Source organism: Heptranchias perlo, chromosome 1, assembly GCF_035084215.1.
Source record: "Heptranchias perlo isolate sHepPer1 chromosome 1, sHepPer1.hap1, whole genome shotgun sequence".
NCBI lineage: Eukaryota > Metazoa > Chordata > Chondrichthyes > Hexanchiformes > Hexanchidae > Heptranchias > Heptranchias perlo.
This window is the reverse complement of record NC_090325.1, coordinates 134,926,020-134,946,779: the sequence shown is the minus strand read 5'-3', so window position 1 is coordinate 134,946,779 and position 20,760 is coordinate 134,926,020. Positions and strand designations below refer to the sequence as shown.

The following is a 20,760-nucleotide window of genomic DNA, read 5'->3' as shown; positions in this document are numbered from 1 at the left end:
TTGGAGTTGGTAGTGTATTTGTACATCTTTATTTATGTACTTAGTTGGCTTTGGGAGGTTGTGAAAGACGCTATATAAATGTGAATTCTTATGTTATATCAAGATGCCATTGAAGTATCACCATCAAAAACATTAATTCTATTACAGAAATCAACAATATGTACATTTCTAAGTATTTTGCTCATTTGAAAGCTTCCACTACTTTTGAAATGATGTACACTTTTTGGATAAAGTATGTGATTATACTGCCCTGATGGTCCACTTGTTAAGGCAGGAAGTTGCTAAACCATGCAGATTAGGAAGATGCCAGGTTTGAAACCCTGTCTGTGCCGAGTTAGCTGACCTTAGCAATAACAGTGGTAGGGCAATACAATCGGCATCAGTTGTGCTGGATTAGGGAGAAGAACTGATTGGGCTTCCTGCTCCTGATTGCAATCCATTTTGCCCTTTCTGGAAATGTTCATGTAGGGTAAGATTAAAATTTAGGTTGGCTGTGATGCCCCCAGCAGTCTAATTGCCTGCTGACACTCACTGTCTGCGCTCACGCATAAATGTACATCAAAGCGTATGCAGTGCTTGTGGAACCCTAGCCCAGGGGAGGAGAGAGAAATTGGCGGGGGAAAAGAAGCAAGAAAATCATAATATTTGACAGGTGTAGGTTGCTATAAGTTTCATATACAGATTAAGGTATACAAAGCCAAAGTAAAACGATACTTGTATATAATTTGTACAGTTAAAAGATACATTCCCCTTTTGTTTTCGGTGTTTCATCGGGAAAGTGGGGGAAAAGACGATATATTTTTCTACTGAACTATCACTTCGTAAGAAACTACAATCAGCTGCTGCAGCAGCTGTGGATTTCCCTCCCTCTCTCACTGGGGTTTAGTTTCATCACTGAAAACCAGTCTCTTGTGCTCCTCAGCTAGAGACAGAGAGGCGTCTTTAGCCATTCCATGACCTTAGCTTTTATTTATTTCTCGCGACGTGGCTGCTGTTACTGTGAAGTTTGCTTTTATCAAGAAAAGCGATCAAACTGGTCCGGATGACCCTGATTGTACGAATAAGTAAGCAGGATGCTCGAGTCTGCTGACGACTATTATATGCCTATAGGATTTTCGTAAGTTAGCAGAAAAGTGCTATTGCTGGCACTCTGCCTCTGTAGTGGATGTCATCATTGCTCAGAAGCTGTCTAGGTCTTTGTTTAAATTATGCTCTACTGTGCTTTTGCAGGGTGGATGTTCAGAACACTGGACGTTATCTTCCTACAACGACCTCATCCATCCTGAAGGTTAAAAATCGACTGGATTAACAAATCAACGAACTGATAGCAAGGGGGGGTGGGGGTGGGGGGTGGGGGGAACTCAATTTACAACTTACAAAGCTGCCATGAATCAAACCTTCTTCGGACCTCTGAGCAACATAGGCTTTGCATTACCCTTCTATATTCCACCGTCTACATCTGCCTTCTTCCTTATTTAAATATATATACATATATATCCTATATCGAGACTGTATGGAGTAGTTTTTCCACAATCAACCCAACCAGCATTTAATCAATACATATTTTTAAAAATGAATGCAATTGCACTGTTACTCACCGGATTGTCTCTATCTGGGAAACTCCACTGGATTAGTGCACTCGAATACGATTACGCTTATGATTACTATGATGAAGAAAAGGCGGAGGTCATTGATTATAAAGACCCGTGTAAAGCTGGTAAGTGAATCCTACCAACTGATTTCTTCCCCCTCCTTATGCGAGCGAAAAGTCTGAAACGATAATAGTAGTGCATTCAGAAAGTTGTACTTGGCACGAAATGGTTTGTTAAACATTTAGGCTTGCACTTCCTAAAGCTGGATTTGTTGGCAGTTATTTATCACTACACCTCATGTGGGAGCTTCTGAACACTGCTGATTATTGCTGACGTTATGCAGTTTGCATTGTTACCTACGCTCAAATTAACTGGAAAGTAACCTAGATCGCTTTCTGACCATTGTGGGTCGTTTTATCGTGCATTGGGATGATTTGTTTTTTCAAATGCGGTGCAAGTTTTGTTTTGGATTTAGTTAGTATCCCAATCGAGATTTAACTGGAAAAATAATATTTCATTCTAACTTGTCCAGTACTTGAAGCAGTTAGAACATGCAGGCTGTGTGTTGCTTGAGGAGACTGACTAGCTTCACTCTAGCTCTAGTTAGTGAGGGTGAGGTTATGTTTTGACAGGGTTGACAGGTTGCCTCTGTAGGATAGGGGCGAAATGACGCGTTAAAATTAAAGGCTCGGTGCGGTTTTCACCCATGTGCCCAGTGCACTGTGTGATTCACGGGACAGCACCACATGGGTCTGCAGCTCACGTTTAAAGCGACGACATGATAAACATTGCCTTTATGTTTGACGTAAGTGATAGTTTTTTGTCCTTTTCAGCATTTTGATTAATTGAACTATTCGGATCCCAGGTGTTCCCGAATGGAGGTGCGCGCTCATCTCCAGCTGTTTGTTTCTGGCGGGAGGTGCGCGCTCATCTCCAGCTGTTTGTTTCTGGCGGGAGGTGCGCGCTCATCTCCAGCTGTTTGTTCCTGGCGGGAGGTGCGCGCTCATCTCCAGCTGTTTGTTTCTGGCGGGAGGTGCGCGCTCATCTCCAGCTGTTTGTTTCTGGCGGGAGGTGCGCGCTCATCTCCAGCTGTTTGTTCCTGGCGGGAGGTGCGCGCTCATCTCCAGCTGTTTGTTTCTGGCGGGAGGTGCGCGCTCATCTCCAGCTGTTTGTTCCTGGCGGGAGGTGCGCGCTCATCTCCAGCTGTTTGTTCCTGGCGGGAGGTGCGCGCTCATCTCCAGCTGTTTGTTTCTGGCGGGAGGTGCGCGCTCATCTCCAGCTGTTTGTTTCTGGCGGGAGGTGCGCGCTTATCTCCAGCTGTTCCTGACGAAAGATTTGAGAATAATACGCGTTGAATCGCCTCCGATTCATTCAGGTCATTGGAAATTTTGTGGTAGGTGTTGATGAGATTTGTAAGACCAATTTTAGCATACAGATCTGTAATTATTTATATTAGACCAAGGTGCATTGGCATATCAATAAGCTGCATTGCTTTAAAGGGGCAAGCATTTTTCAGTATGATTCATGTGACATAAGAACATGAGAAATAGGAGCAGGAGTAGACCATATGGCCGGTGGAGTCTGCTCCACCATTCAGTAAGATCATGGCTGATCTTCAACCTCAACTCCATTTTCCCGCCCAATCCTCATATCCCTTGATTCCCTTAGAGTCCAAAAATCTATTGATCTCATCCTTGAATATACTCAAGGACTGAGCATCCACAGCCCTCTGAGGTAGAGAATGCCAAAGATTCACAACCCTCTGAGTGAAGAAAGCCCTCTTCATCACAGTCCTAAATGGCTGACCCCTTAGCCTGAGACTATGCCCCCTAATTCTAGACTCTCCTGCCATGGGAAACAGCCTCTCAGCATCTACCCTGTCAAGCTCCCTCAGAATCTTATATGTTTCAATGAGATCACCTCTCATTCTCCTAAACTGTAGAGAGTATAGGCCCATTCTACTCAATCTCTCCTCATAGTACAACCCTCTCATCCCAGGAATCAATCTAGTGAAACTTCATTGCACCCCCTCTAAGGCAAGTATATCCTTCTTTAGGTAAGGAGATCAAAAATATACACAGTACTCCAAAACCCTGTACAATTGCAGCATGACTTCCTTACTCTTGTATTCCAACTCCCTTGCAATAAAGGCCAACATACCTTTTGCCTTCCTAACTGCTTGCTGTAGCTGCATGATAACTTTCTGTGTTTCATGTACAAGGACACCCAAATCCCTCTGAACGCCAACATTTAATATTTTCTCACCATTTAAAAGATGTTCCGTTTTTCTATTCTTCCTACCAAAGTGAATAACCTCACATTATATTATACTCCATCTGCCGCCTTCTTGCTTACTCACTTAACCTGCCTATATCCCTTTGTAGACTCTTTGGGGGTGCTTTTAAACCCTAAGAACAGGTGGGTAGGGGCAGGTGGGAATTGAAAATAGTTGTTTTTAAGGGTCGCAACCGCAAAATTTCCCAGTGGGATGCCTGTACTTTTACGTGCCAACTTTAAACCTGGAAATAAAGCCGGGTTGTGGTTGCGACCCAAAAAACAACTATTTTCAACTCCCATCCACCCCCAACCCATCCGTTCTTGGGGTTTAAAATCACCCCCCCCCACTTTGTCCTCCTCACAGCTTACTTTCCCACCTAGCTTTGTATCGTCAGCAAACTTGGATACATTATACTCGATCCCTTTATCTAAGTCATCAATATAGATTGTAAATAGCTTGTGGCACCACTAGTTACAACCTTGGGTCACCACTAGTTACAACCTGCCAACCTGAAAATGACTCGTTTATTCCTACTCTCTGTTTTCTGTCCATTAACTAATCCTCTATCCATGCTAATATATTATCCCCATGAGCCCTTATCTTGTTTAACAACCTTTTGTTTGGCATCTTATTGAATGCCTTTTGAAAATCCAAATTTTTTTTTCCAAAAAATATACTTTATTCATAAAATTTGCAGCAATACATACAATACAGTTGTCATATCACATTCCAAACGTACACAATACAGATCATACAATTTGCAGGTTACATCAAATACAGTTCAATGAACACATTGGACATAATTACAGTTCATGACACTCTCGGGTGCCTCATTGCATTACACTCAATACAGATTATTGATAACAGGTACGTTACAGATTCTTTACAGGTTCATTACAGATTCATTACAGTTGCATTCCATCAATTCGAATTTTACATTCTGCCCGATGGGGTTTTTCCCTGATTGCAGCCCCTCGGTATACAATGGCGGGAAGGCTCTAAACGGTCACCTTTCCCCACAGATCCTTTGCGACGGCTGCACCCATCCTCAGTGCGTCCCTGAGCACATAGTCCTGGACCTTGGAATGTGCCAGTCTGTACCACTCGGTCGAGGATAGCTCCTTGCACTGGAAGACCAGCAAGTTTCGGGCAGACCAAAGTGCGTCTTTCACTGAGTTGATGGTCTTCCAGCAGCAGTTGATGTCCGTCTCAGTGTGCGTCCCCGGGAACAGCCCGTACAGCACAGAATCCTGTGTTACGGAACTGCTCGGGACGAACCTGGACAGATACCACTGCATCTCTCTCCAGACCTTCTTTGCAAAGGCGCATTCCAGAAGGAGATGGCTGACGGTCTCGTCTCCACCGCAGCCTCCTCGGGGACAGCGCGCGGTGGCGCTGAGAGTCCGGGAGTGCATGAAGGATCTGACGGGAAGGGCCCTTCTCACCACCAGCCAAGCTAGGTCTTGGTGCTTGTTTGAAAGCTCTGGCGATGAGGCGTTCTGCCAAATGACATTGACAGTTTGCTTGGGGAACCAACCGACAGGATCCACCATCTCCTTTTCCCGCAGGGTCTCGAGGGTGTTACGTGCGGACCACTTGCTGATCGCCTTGTGGTCAAAGGTGTTTTTCTGCACAAACTTTTCCACGAATGACAGGTGGAGTGGAACGGTCCAACTGGATGGAGCGTTCCGTGGCAGCGTGGCCAGGCCCATCCTTCTCAACACCGGGGACAGGTAGAACCTCAGCACGTAGTGACACTTTGTGTTTGCGTACCGAGGGTCTATGCACAGCTTGATGCAGCCGCACACAAAGGTGGCCATCAGGATGAGGGCCACGTTAGGCACGCCTTTCCCCCCTTTCTCTGGAGACTTGTACATCGTGTCCCTGCGGACACGGTCCATTTTTGATCTCCAGACAAAGCGGAAGATGGCTCGGGCGACTGTTGCAGCGCAGGAGCGAGGTATGGGCCAGACCTGTGCCACGTACAGCAACACCGAGAGCACCTCGCACCTGATGACCAGGTTCTTTCCCACGATCGAGAGGGATCGTCGATCCCACAGTCCCAGTTTCTGTTTAACCTTGGAAATACGCTCCTCCCAGTTTTTGGTGCACACCCCGGCCCCTCGAACCAGATCCCCAGCACCTTCAGGTAATCCGACCTGACGGTGAAGGGGACAAAAGATCGGTCGGTCCAGTTCTCAAAGAACATGGCCTCGCTTTTGCTACGATTTACCCTGGCCCCCGAGGCCAGTTCGAACTGGTCGCAGATGCTCATCAATCCGCGGACTGACAGCTGATCCGAGCAAAAGACGGCGACGTCGTCCATGTACAGGGAGGCCTTGACCTGAGTGCCTCCGCTGCCTGGGATCGTCACCCCTCTTATGCCCGCATCCCTCCTGATGGACTCAGCAAAGGGCTCGATGCAACACACGAACAAGACGGAGGAGAGAGGACAGCCCTGCCTGACTCCAGATTTGATCGGAAAGCTTTCTGATTCCCACCCATTGATTGAAACTGCGCTACTAATGTTTGTGTAGAGCAGTTGGATCCAATTTCGGATTCCCTCCCCAAACCCCATTTTGGAGAGCACGTCCATCATGTACGTGTGGGATATTCTGTCAAAGGCCTTCTCCTGGTCCAGGCTGATCAGGCAGGTGTTCACCCCCCTGTCCTGTACGTAGGCGATCGTATCCCTGAGTAGCGCCAGGCTATCAGAGATCTTCCTGCCGGGTACGGCGCAGGCCTGATCGGGGTGGATCACCACCTCCAGGGCTGACTTGACCCAATTGGTGATGACCTTGGACAGAATTTTGTAGTCCACATTAAGTAGTGAGATGGGTTGCCAATTTTTGATTTCTTCCCTCTCCCCCTTCCGCTTGTAGATGAGGGTGATGCTGCCTTTCCTCATGGAGTCTGAAAATCCAAATATACTACATCCACTGGTTCCCCTTTATCTAACCTGCTAGTTACATCCTCAAAAAACTCCAGCAGATTTATCAAACATGATTTCCCTTTATATTGCCTAATCATATTATGATTTTCTAAGTGCCCCATTACCCTTAATAATAGATTTCAGCATTTTCTCGATTAGACTAACTGGCCTGTAGTTTCTTGTTTTCTTACTCCCTCTTTTCTTGAATAGTGGTGTTACATTTGCTACCTTCCAATCCACTGGGACCGTTCTAGAATCTAGGGCATTCTGAAAGATCGTAACCAATGCATCCGCTATCTCTGCAGCCACCTCTTTTAGAACCTCAGGATGTAGGCCATCAGGTCCAGGGGATTTGTCGGCTTTTAGTCCCATTGATTTTTCCAGTACTTTTTCCTTACTAATATTAATTACTTTAATTTCCTCATTCTCATTAGACCCTTGGTTCCCCACTATTTCTGGTATGTTTTTTGTCTCTTCTACTGTGACGAGATACAAAATATTTGTTTAACATCTCTGCCGTTTCCTTATTCCCCATTATAATTTCTCCTGTCTCAGTCTCTAAGGGACCCACATTTACTTTCACTGCTCTCTTCCTTTTTACATACTTGTAGAAGCTTTTACAATCTGTTGTTATATTTCTTGCTAGTTTACCCTCATATTTTATTTTCTCCCTCTTTATCAAATTTTTGGTCATCCTTTGCTGGTTTCTAAAACTCACCCAAAACCTCAGGCTTACTACTCTTCTTGGCAACATTATAAGTCTCTTTTAATCTAACACTATCCTTAAGTTCTTAAGTTAACCACTTTTCCCATGGAGTTTTTATTCCTTAAGGGAATGTATATTCATTGAGAATTATGAATTATTTCTTATATTTCTTTATATGTTCGCCATTGCTTATCTACCATCATATCTTTTAATCTAATTTCCCAATCAACCTTAGCCAACTGGCCCATCATACCTATGTAATTGGCTTTGTTTAAGTTTAAGACTCTAGTTTCGGATTTAAGTATGTCGCTCTCGAACTCAATATGAAATTCTATCATATTATGATCACTCTTCCCCAGAGGTCCCTTACTATGAGATTACTAATTAACTCAGTCTGATTACACAAGACAAGATCTAAAATAACCTGTTCCCTGGCCACTTTTCAGAACTTTTACACCAGATGAAACAATTCGTGCCGATACATCAGGCAATCGTCATTACACCATTACAGCCCAGTGATGTTAGCTTCTTGGTTCTTCATCCTATTTTGGCATAAAGACAGTGACCCAGAAAGTTCACTGTGAATACCAGTGTAGGAATGGTAACCTGTTTAAAAAATTGCTTAATGCCTCCGCTAAAACAGTGGAGAGAGGTATGTCAAATTAACACCCTATATATTTGGATGGTAGGATCCCGTGGCATACTTTCAAAACTAGTGTCTCTTTATTGAAATAGAATAAGTATTGCTCTGTGTGAGGGCAACTCCCAAACTTCAACATATATCTTTGCTCCATCTACTTGTTAGTCCTTCACTGAATTTCTCAAATTTTCGGTATTTTTGGTCACCCCTTGTTAGGCTTTTTTCTCCCTTTCAGAGATCTGCTTGTATGCAAATAAAGGTATCTGAAATTTCAATCACCCCTTGTAAGGCTTTTTACGAACTATTCTCATACGAACTCTGTAGGGTATCTATAATTAAAGCAAATGATTTAAAAATGTATGTGCGCATAGTTGTGCTTCTGGCCTCAACTCAGACTAACCCCATCTCTCTCCGCCCTGTTTCTGGGTCATATACAGGGACAGCACATCACATTCTATGATTTGCTTGAGGAAACAGTGTTTGGCTGCAGGTAGGTGAGAATTCACTGTCACAGCCAACACAGGGTTTGAAGGTCTCAAGCTTGACAAAGATACAGAAGTGGTTCCAGAACAGTGTGTTTTTTCCTAATAAGTGATAGGGATTTTTTAAGTGGTAAATTTGAAAACATTTACTATTTTGTTATGCTAAAGGTACAATGTGCAAATTAGCAACAAATTTACCTTCAACAATACAAAGTTAAAGCCTACTTTATCAAATGTGATGCACCTTAATTTTCTAATGTATACATGCAGGTCAGATAGATTGCATTTGAAATTTTTAATACATTTTAATACTTGTTTGTAAACATACCAGACCATGCCTGCATTATCAATCACAGCAGTTTTCTTTTAGGCCCCTGAGTGTACTGCAGCAGATTCACTTTAATCTTTTACAAATATGTTCACTATTCTTTTCTGTTATCATTTACTAAACACAGTCTTCTCATCCATTTACCATATCTCCCAATGTCCTTTATCACTGTCTTCTGTAAATTACATAGTGCTGTACTTTCAAATTATGGCTTTGTCATTTTATGATTCTTTTCACGATTGCTATTTTTTTAAATGTATGATAATTGTTCTGAGTGCACCTGAAACTAAATATATGTCAGTTCTGAATTCTGTCACAGACCAGATTTTCTTTAGAAGTTTGAGAATTTCTCCTGTCCTAATAGCATAAGCGTATGTTATTTTACACACTAGGCCCTAGAGCAAAGCTGAAGAAAATTTCACCCCCATTTTCATGAATGACTCCATTTTAAATCACTTTGGTTTAGAGCTGAATTATTCCCTATTTGCAGTAGAATGCAAACTCAACATTATTCGCCCAAGGGTTAGTGGGGTTACTTTAAAGAGATACGCGAGTAACTGAGGCTCTTGCAGGGTACTGACTGGGAGTAGCTGGTGGGTTTAAGATTTGATGTCCATTCTTGTGTTCCTTCAAGCTAACAATATCAGTGTTCCAAAGCTCCAATTGTCACACTACACATGATTATTGGTAAGCTATCAATGATACTATTCCCTACATGCATTAGTGACATAACCATATTAGAACTCTCTTTATCTAAATGTAGTGTCATTTTGAATGTAGGAGGTCACTTGGGATTTCAGGTTATATTACTCAATGTGTAGGAGTTCTACTATGCTGTAAACCAAGATTAAATTTCTGACATGGCCTTTGGTAACATTTATACAATGATGTTTGAACAACTTCACATTGGTGATTTAGGTTAATTTGAAATGAGTGCAATTCATCAAATTTGAATGACTAGGTTAACTGATTTAAATAATAAATTGGTTTAGCTCCATATTTGCACTTCCACCATTACAAATAACAACAACAATAATAACACAATTTCATCTAGTCCTAAACCTAATAAAGCTTAGTTTAGATCCAAACAGAGCAGAGTGGCAAAATAATAAGAAAAAAACTACAAATGCTCATTTTGAGCAAAGATTTGAATGCAGAACTTGATTCCAAACTCATTCCTAGTTTGCATTGACCACTGCACCTCAAGTTAAAATGAATTGTTGAGCACCAGGCTAGATGTAAATGGGGCTAATGTGGTTTTTGAAATCACCACTGTGCACTGTATTAAACTAATACAACTTTTAAATTGTTTATGGCAATTCCATTTTAATCTGATTTTACCAGGCCTTAGTTCTAATAGCAATGATCTGTCCAGTGCTAATCAGATAGCCCACATTTCTACACAGAGAGGGGCAGGGAAAGTAAGATTGGTGTTGTACAAAACATATGTTTTATACACGTGTATTCATTGGTTATTGTCACTAGGAGAGTAATGTGTTGTTAAGAATTGGCGGATTATTTCCCTACCTGAAATCAGGACAAACATCCAACAAGACATTTGTTCATAACAACAATAACAACTTGCATTTATATAGTGCTTTTGAAATAGTAAAACGTCCCAAGGCGTTTCACAGGAGCGTTATCAAACAAAATTTAACACCGAGCCACGTAACATAATGATGAATGTTATCAAAGCTGTGGTGTGGACCATTCTCTATGCCAAACAACATAGAATCTGACAGTAGAAAATAAAATGGGTTTGTCACCAAGCAGCGCTGTGTTTTGTCTATCCAGCGGCCTAAAATTCACCATATCATATGTTAACATTGAGTGGATTTTTTTTTGTGATGTAAACTTCTGTCTCCTGCATATAATACTATTTCTGACATTATAGTAAAAAGTAGATAGATCAAACTTTACAAAATATGCTAGAGAGTGAAAAACATCTAACATCTAGAATATGCATGCTGATTTGGTCATTAAAATGCAAACCCCAGTTGCAGATCTGATATGTGAGATCATATCCATTTGTGTGTTTATCCTTTCATCATGTCCTTCCTTTTATGAGGAAATTTTGGAACACTTGTTAAAATAATACTTGTGTGAAATCGTTTGAAAATATAGCTGTATGATATGTATGGGAACTGTCCTTTAAAATAATTTTAATCCTTTTTCATTTGACTGTTGGTGGCTGATAGTGCATATCTTGGTACTCACATGAGAACAATGTCAGCAAAATTGTTGAGATTTATAGCTATGCAGTACTGCAAGAGAGGGTCTTATCAGCCTTATTAGTTCAAAGATGCTGTTCAAACTAATTCATCTGAAATTCAGATGCCTTAAGATTGCTTAGAGGCATTGGAATGTATTTCACAGTAAGCAGCTACTATTGGTTTATTGATTGCTTAAAGGGGTCAAAACTGATACCTGCAGCAAATCCTTGTATGACATTTAATTTTTAATATTTAAAAAATTGTGACTAATGTTTTAAAAATGACATTACCGAGCAGCTCTGATAAGCAATGCTGAAAAGTTTCTCACCAGCTGCTGGATCAATCAATCATTTAAAGCCAGAGCAAAGTACTGCGGATGCTGGAAATCTGGAAATATTCAGCAAGTCAGGCAGCATCTGTGAAGAAAGAAACAGAGTTAACATTTCAGGTCGATGACCTTTTATCAGAACAGCATCATTTAAAGCAGATATACTAGGTTTTTTTGTTTTTATTTCAGATTTCCAGCATGTGCAGTATTTTGCTTTTGCTTTAAATGATTGATTGATCCAGCAGCTGGTGAGAAACTTTTCAGCGTCGCTTATCAGAGCCGAATGGTAATGTCATTTACTTGGTAAAAGTGGTTCGGTAGTGAGAAAGTACCATAAAGCACCATGGATCGCACATTAACATAAGACATAAGAGATAAGTGTTGAAATGTCATGTTGTTCAAGCACAAAATCGATGAAATCACAATTTGGTTAGATTACAGGTCATTTACACAGGCTGCTCTCAGAATCTTTTTTTTTCTGCATCAAAATTGCTGAAATGAAATTGGGAAATTATAGCAAAGCAAATTAAAATATATAGAAACACAAATCTCCACAATTTGGCAGTAACACAATAGTGGCAATAACAAATCATCCAGATGCATTTACCTAGATTCTAGCTCTCTAAGTCAACCACTGGTGGTGTGACTGCTGTTGACTTGCTCTGGGCTGTGACAAATTCAGCAGTATTTTTAATGCATTGCTTTTGTTTTTAAGATAGTGACTAATTTCGGCTAGTTGCAAGAATAACTGCTGCACAAAGGGAACACGTAAAATTCAGCCAGCATTGCATTTACTAGTGTTGTCTTGGTCACTTTTTAAAATTCCTCATAAAACTCTGTTTAGAGAACTGAGACGATTCACCCTTCTTATAGGGTGACACTGGGTGGAATTCCTATATTTCAAAATGGACCTCATTTAGGAACATAGGAACAGGAGTAGGCCATTCAACCCCTCGAGCCTGCTCCGCCATTTGATAAGATCATGGCTGATCTGTGATCTTGACAAAGAATGCTATCTCTGCTCCTATTCTGTATTCATTATCTCTCAAATGATTCTGTCTAATAATTAGTTTCTTGCTTATTTGGAAGAACTCTGTTTTTCTCCCCCTCATATTTCCATTAATTTTCTCCTCTCCAGAAGAGAAGGAGTTGTCTCCTTGCTGGGGTACAGTCCCTTAGTGTTGGGTGCTGCCTAGTACCTTGCCCAAGTGACCTTTCTTCATTTGTAACCCTTGACAGTGAGTCTCATCTGGCTGTATCACCACTGGAGGCATCACAGCACAGCCTGAGCTTGTTCTCACCCGATGTCCTTATAGCTTGTTTTGAAAACAAGGGTGGAAAACATATAGAATTGTGGCTGTGATCTGGGAATTCTTCATGGTGCACATTATCAATTGTTATCCTCAGCTAGGTTTGCAAAAGAATTGCCATACCAATCGTTGAGAACAAGCTAGTAATTAATTTGCAAAAACTTGTACAGTATTAAGAAGGACATTGATTTTGTTCATGAGTTTTTTTTCCTCCTCCAGTTTTCTCCTGTCCTCTCCTTAAGACTCCTTCGGGGTAATTTTGACTTTGCACGATAGTATAAAACGGGCAATAGCGAATCATCAGCCCGTTTTACATCTCTCTCGCTTTTTATTTCCATTGAAGTCAGTGTAGTTCCATGAGTCTGCATGTAGCTGGTTTTAATTTAACACTAATCGACAGTCTCTCTTGGAGAGGTGACAAGGATTAATGGGTTTAGAAACTGAAAATGGTGCACTGATGCAGTAGTGGATGTTTTTGGAGATTATTGGTAAAGGCAAGTTGATGGAATAGAGTGGAACTTTGCTCTGATTTATGTTATAGATCTGAGTTTTTACACTCACTATTTTCTGTCACTTGGTAATACACACAATTCCATTACAAACTACACTGACAAGTATAATCGTTCAAGGGCCAATTTGATGAACACATGCTCCTGGTATTGTGGGAAGTGCACCCGTGCTTTCCAGATATGTGTGTGAGGTTTCTTGTTGGGATCCTACATTTGTAAAATCAGCCTTTTGATATACATTTTGTATTTCTTTTCCTCCTTTCTGGTTTATTTCAGCTTCACCCTCTTTCTCTTTTCATCACATTGGTCACTGCAGCTCTTTAGTCCCACACTGGTGGCTCAGGGTGACTCATCTTACAATTTTATCCTGTGGGAAAGTGACAGATTTTGTCTGTCACCTGTCCCTGATCGCACAGCTGACACTGGAAACTCACCGTATGGGGAATTGCAGGCTTGCACCTGCATCTTGCACTCCATGGAGTAATTTGCAATAGTGAGCATTTTCTGTTCTCATTTAGGAACATAGGAACAGGAGTAGGCCATTCAACCCCTCGAGCCTGCTCCGCCATTTGATAAGATCATGGCTGATCTGTGATCTTGACAAAGAATGCTATCTCTGCTCCTATTCTGTATTCATTATCTCTCAAATGATTCTGTCTAATAATTAGTTTCTTGCTTATTTGGAAGAACTCTGTTTTTCTCCCCCTCATATTTCCATTAATTTTCTCCTCTCCAGAAGAGAAGGAGTTGTCTCCTTGCTGGGGTACAGTCCCTTAGTGTTGGGTGCTGCCTAGTACCTTGCCCAAGTGACCTTTCTTCATTTGTAACCCTTGACAGTGAGTCTCATCCGGCTGTATCACCACTGGAGGCATCACAGCACAGCCTGAGCTTGTTCTCACCCGATGTCCATATAAGCCCACTTCCAGAAGGGGTGCTAGATACTGATAAGGAGTTGGAATCCTGCCTGATATTCTTCTCCTTATTCAAGGGATGTTGAGACCATTGTAGCTCAGTTTTTATTTATTAATTCTTGAGATGTGGGTATCGCTAACATTTATTGCCCATCCCTAGTTGCTATGAGAAGGCGGTGGTGAGCTGCCTTCTTGAACCGCTGCAGTCTGTGCGGTGAAGGTGCTCCCACAATGCTGTTAGGTAACGAGTTCCAGGATTTTAACCCTGCAATGTTGAAGGAACGGCGATACATGTCTAAGTCAGAATGGTGTGAGATTTGGAGGGGAACTCGGAAGTGATGGTTTTCACTACCTTAACTAGCTGAGCCATCGGTGGAATCTTTCTCGGTTTACTTTTATATTTATGTATGGAACAAAAATATAGGAATGTTCCAATAGAACTAAGTTCTGCAGAAGATCTGTCAAATTGTCCTCATAGCTTGGTGCAGTTATTTACATATAGCTTTCAGAACTTAGCCTAGTAAAGAAAATATAGTGATCATTTTTTGTTTCCACAAATAAATATATTTGGGGGCGGGGGAATAATTTCATGTAAACAGTAGCCAATCCAAAATTACCACTAATATGTCCATTATAATACAGCTGGTTTCGTGCAACTTATTTTGGAAAACTATCGCCAGAAGTGTAGTGTGCCACAACTGATGTCTTTTCAACTTTACGGGAGATCTTCCAAGTAAGCCTATTTCCAAGACATGGTCTTGTGACAGAGTAAAGATTTGATTGTTTCAGTGCAACTGCTAGCCAGCACCTTCATCCAATTTTCATAACAGACAACAGGACATTAGACATTCTTATGTTGAAGAAAATCCTCTGTTTAACATGTTTTGTCTCTCACCTTTCCCAAAACTGCGGTATGTTTTGTTATATTTAAACATTGAATTTGTTTATTTTCATTTAATGAATTGTATGCATGCATCATGCAGACCTATAGGTGATGCTGTGGGCGGCCAATGTACTCCCTCAATGATCCACCTATGTGAATTCGCTACCAGTAACAGGCTGTACACCCTGATCTATAGTCAAATGGGAACGAAAGAGAGATAGCGAACACCAGGATAGGAACATTGGCAGCACTTCTTTGTCAAATGTAAACATAAATGCATATTGCTGAGTTCTTCAAATAATCCAAACACTGTACAACAGCAACACGTGTTCTTTTGGCATTATGCCAAAAGTCTATGAGCACTTTAACACTATTATTTTAAGTGTAGTGATTATGAAGCTCTGCAGTAAGTATATACTGCTGTTAAGCATGCAGTTTATCTTAAGGCAGATGTTCCCTTCATTTAGGAGAATCTATTCGATGTACACATTAAGGGACATTTCTTCTGTGTTTACTTTTCCAGTCCATAGTCCTGTTCCCATCATTGCAGCTACTAATCTGTTAATAGACCACTTTAAAAAACACTGGAATCCTAATGAACAATGTGCTGGGTGCAAAGAGGCAAGGTATTACAAATCCTAATTTGATTGTTATATACTTGAATTAAAGATTTCATTTTACTCTATAATGTATTATACTAATAAGGCTAAATGAACTAGTTTGATGGGGAAGAGTTTTTATAATGTAATGGATCAAGGAATCAAAGGCCATTTGCAGTACATTACAGTCTCCAGAAACAGCACCCTCTGCTAAATGAGCTCTTGCAGTGGCAGCTTCTCTGTGGGAAACACATTTGAAAGTCAAAGCAAACCAGGGATGAAATGCTGTCCTATTTCAGGAACAAATTGCAAAATCCTCATGTGAATATGATAAGGAAAGTTTCTCAATATGATTATCTTTGTAAAAATTGTTTGTTTTTTTAATTTTACTTATCTTTGCCACTGTTTGCATTCAAATTGTAAATAGATTTTAGTTTCCTGATATATTTCCTGAAATAAATCAGCCCATGCTAGTCGACAGAAGGACCTAGATAACCTCCAAGCTTAGATTGTCAAGTGGCAAGTAACATTAATACCACACAAGTGCCAGCTAATGACCATCTCCAATAAGAAAAGGCACAATCACTTCTCCCTTCAAAAACACCACCTTTGCCAAGTTCCTCACCATCAACACATTGAGGGTCATCACTGACCAGCAGCTTAACTGGACCAACCGTGGCAACATCGTGGCTACAAGTGCAGGGCAGAGGCTGGGTACTCTGTGACGGGTTGCTCATCTCCTGAGCCCTCAAAGCCACATCACCATCTACAAGGATCAAGTCAAGAGTGTGATGGCATACTCACCAGGATGGGTGCATCCATAACAACTATCTATAGGATGCACTACATCAGCTCACCAAGCTTACTTTAATAGTACCTCTCAACCCCTCGAACTTTACCAACAAGAAAGACAAGACCAGGACGATCATGGGAACACCATCAACTACAAGTTCCCCTTCAAGTCACACATCATCTTGACTTGGACAAAAACGTTGTTCCTTCATCACTACTAGGATTCCCTACCTAACACCATTGAGGAAGCACCATCACCACAAGGACTGCAGTGTTTCGAGGAGAAGGCCCACCACCACTTTCTCAGGGCAACAAGGGATAGGCAATAAAAATGGCCTTGCCACTTGTTATCCGCATCCTGAGAAAAGTAGTAAAAATAAACCTTGTAAGGTCAATCCCTATCAAATGACCTAGTTTAATTAGTCTGATTATCGCAATGTATGACACAATAAAATTCTTTGTTTAAGCACATAAATACAAAAAGAATATTAAAAATGTGGTGATCTCTGTAAAGACATAAAGAACTTGTATTTATATAGTGCCTTTCTCATCTTCATGAAATCCCAAAACATTTCCAAGCTAATGAAGTACTTTTGAAATTTAGTCACTGTTGTAATGTAGGGAAACATGACAGCTAATTGCATACATCAAGGTCCCACAAACATTGAGATAAATGATCAGATCATCTGTATTAGTGTATTGGTTGAGGAATAAATGTTGGCCAGGACACCAGGGAGAACTCCCCTGCTGTTCTTCGAATAGTGCCATGGGATCTTTCACGTCCACTTGAGAAGGCAGACAGTGCATTGGTATAACTTCTCATCTGAATGTTGGCACCGCTCCTTCAGTACTGCACTGAGGTGTCAGCCTGGATTAGATGGTCATGTCTCTGAAGTGGGATTTGAACCCATAACCTTCTGACTCAGGCAAGAGCACTACCACTGAGCCAAGGCTCAGATTACTGTCCATGTGGTGAAGACGAAAACTTGGCCCACAGTTTTTATTTTTCAAATAGCTCCTACCTAAATGTGAAGAAAAATTGAGTTTTGAGAAAACTGAAGGACACTGCACTTTCAATCTCCAAAATAAACCATTAAATATAAAGGTCCCCAAAAGTAATTTTGTACGGTTTGATCAATTTTGTTTTTTCCTCCATAACCTAATTAGAGACCCCACCTGTTATGTTTTGTAATAGATGTAGCTATCCATTAGCTCTGGTAGACTATGGGGTAAATTTTTGTCATCACTGCCTAGGCATAATCCAGCGGAATGGTTTGGCTGCATGTTGTAGAACCCATTCAATTTTCATCCCATTACCCTTACGTGTTCTGTGGCAGTTTGTCAGCTTGTTAATGGCAACAGGAAGTGTGTAGAGTAGGTTACGTAAACTGGGAGCACAAGACTGAGGAAGATGGTCTGGTGAGTTACGCCCAAAATGTTAACTTGTCTTTTCTTTTTAAAGATGTTGTCAGATCTACTGTGAATTTTCCTAGCATTTGTAGTTTAATTTTTACAATACAAGTTCAGCTGTTTTTAACAAATGTGTGTGCTTTGTTTGTTATTCGCTATACCCCACAAAATGTTGTTATCGGCAAGAGTATATTCACTGATCCTGTATGTTTTATCTGGTAGTTCACTCTCTGACTGGAAATGTGATGAGCAGCAGATTGACAGACTTTTAACCTGTTTAAGGATATGAGTCCATTTGCAGTAGAATGGATGTTTCATTTCTGACCAACACATTTCTTCCTTTACTATGTACAGTCTATGCATTCTTAGGTTAAACAGAACTTTTTTTAAATAGGGAATGAAGTTTACTCTCTATAAAAACACCCGTGGGCAACCATTCACCACTGTATTTTTCTAGAAAACAAACTTTGTTCCTTATATAAAAAAAAATCACCCTTCTGTGTAAACTAAAGATGCCCAGACTGTTCATAGTGAAGGAAAAAATGTACTGGTCAGGATTGTGGTACATTTTAAAAGATATAAAAAGTTGTCTTGTACTGAGAGTTCCCGTGTATTATAATTTACTGTTAATATTTTCAGCCAGATTGGGAGCAGTCTAACAATAAAATTCTTACTTACGTTTTTGAGAAAAGCCAGTTCTGAGTTCTAGCAAATGGTTATGTTAACTAATTTCTCTTACGACCGCTGATTGACCTGCTATGTGTGTCCAGAACATTCTATTTTTATTTCAGATTCCCAGCATTCATTTCTGTTTTAACTTAGAATCATAGAATCATAGTAAGGTTACAGCACGGAAGGAGGCCTTTCGGCCCATCGTGCCAGTTCTGTGCAAGTGCAATCCAGCTAGTCCCACTCCCCCGCCCTATCCCCTTAGCCCCACAAATGTTTTCCTTTCAAGTACTTACCAAGTTCCCTTTTGAAGGCCATGGTTGAATCTACCTCCACCACCCCCTTGGGCAGTGGTGCTACTTCCACTTCTGCTACTGATGGTATGAAAAGTGATGTGGATGGAATAATGACAAGACTTTTCCATCCAAATATGAAATAAGCCTTGATAAAAAATTGTATTCAGGACACTCAAAGGGTAATTATGACTTTGGGTGATAGTGTAAAACAGGTAATATCGGATTCAGTCGCCCGTTATACATCTCTCCCGATATCGTCTGTTGTACACCGTCATCCAAAGTCAAAATTACCCCCTCATTCTTTTTTTTGTGTGTATGATGGACAATTGTTCTTTTTCAAATTATTTTCTTCCCTTTCCTAAGTTTTTTACAATTATGGTTTTAGGACAGATGGGTGACCTGCACCTAGCTCTGCACCAATGTCAATCTGAGCTGCCCACCAAGAAGCACACTAGCATGACCTAGTGTTTGCTCTAACTCAGATTTTTCCCTCCCTCCTGTGGAGAATGCTTGACGTTGGCCCAGGCATTCCCCGATATAAAGTGTCTGGGATCAGTAACTTAACAGGGTGAAGGCAACTATCCATATCCATCTCTCCAGGCATCATTGGTTGGTGTTTGAACATACTGCACGCAAGACTCATCAACAAATAGATGTTGTATGTTATGAGTGAATATGTACTAGATAACTGAATATTACTGTTAATTAACAGTAAATTAAATAATTGAGTAATTGACTTGGTGTTGAGTGAGATAAATGAGCAATGTACATTGCTGTACACATGTTGAGCTGGTTGTTGAGACACAAGGGTAGAAATTGGGGCACCATGTGCCCTTTTTAGTGTTAGGGTTAGGACCAATTTTGGGGCACAACGTCCCGTGCCCGATCTGTGCCTCCATATTGGTATGGGCACCTCTCCAACCATCTCTGGGGCCCACCTGAAACAGGCATTAGGCCACTTGCATATGCAAATCAGGGGCCTTATGCCTGATTGAGGACCCCTGCTGGAAATCCATCTGCCTGAAGTAGAGCAGGTACTGGACACTCCCCCGCTCAGGATTAACAGTCTAACGGACTAACCAGTGGTCCTTAAAGGGTCCATTGGAGGCCTCAACAAAACTATAAATTCTTTTTCTACATTTACCTTCATGTGGAGACAGGAGGAGCAGGAGTGCTCCTCCCTGCTCTAGGGCACTACTGTCGGCCATGACCGACCTGTGCTTGTCCCCCTCCTGTTCTCCTCACCCCCCCCCCCCACTCAGGACTTACCTGAGGGCTGCTGCTGATGAAGCAGCCACCCCAAATTGGAAACTCCAAACCGGTGACCTGCTCTGGAGGCGCCTATGAAATGAAGCCCGAGGCCCAATTTTGGCCGAGTCTCCGGCTTCTGGCTTCCGACAGTCACTGGGAGCGTGCCAACCATTCTGCACCCGAAAACGGGCTTGAACAAATTTGTAGTCCACATTGTTTTACAGAAGACCGTTGACATCTTGTGATTTAAAAGAACAACTAGTTTTTTTTTATTCGTTCATGGGATGTGGGCGTCGCTGGCGAGGCCGGCATTTATTGCCCATCCATAATTGCCCTTGAGAAGGTGGTGGTACCAATTTCTGTCTTTATTAGATGAGCAGAGTATGTTTGTTGCTAAATATAGTATTCTAATAAGTTGGAGCTTCTGAGCATTATTTCTCAGTTGTTTTATACATCTATAAAAATATTTATTCAAATTGATTTCCAGCCACTCATTGTGCTAGAATTAATGTCCATTTATAGTCAATGGGTGGAAAATCCAAGATGTCCATTTTGTGCTGCAAATTAATATAAGATGGCCATTGTTCATCCTGCTTAGAACTGCATGGTAAAAGAAGATTGCTTTGTGCTC

General features: G+C 41.2%; 1 protein-coding gene across 1 annotated transcript in view; it reads left to right on the top strand.

Moving 5' to 3' along the window:
- The first annotated feature begins 1,359 nt into the window (after positions 1 to 1,359).
- tll1 (tolloid-like 1) overlaps positions 1,360 to 20,760 on the top strand; it is a 268,042-nt gene continuing 248,641 nt past the window's right edge. Inside the window, exon 1 of the mRNA XM_067991164.1 lies at positions 1,360 to 1,717. Coding sequence (XP_067847265.1) covers positions 1,573 to 1,717 — 145 coding nt within the window. The 5' untranslated portion in view covers positions 1,360 to 1,572. The remainder of the gene's footprint in view (positions 1,718 to 20,760) is intronic.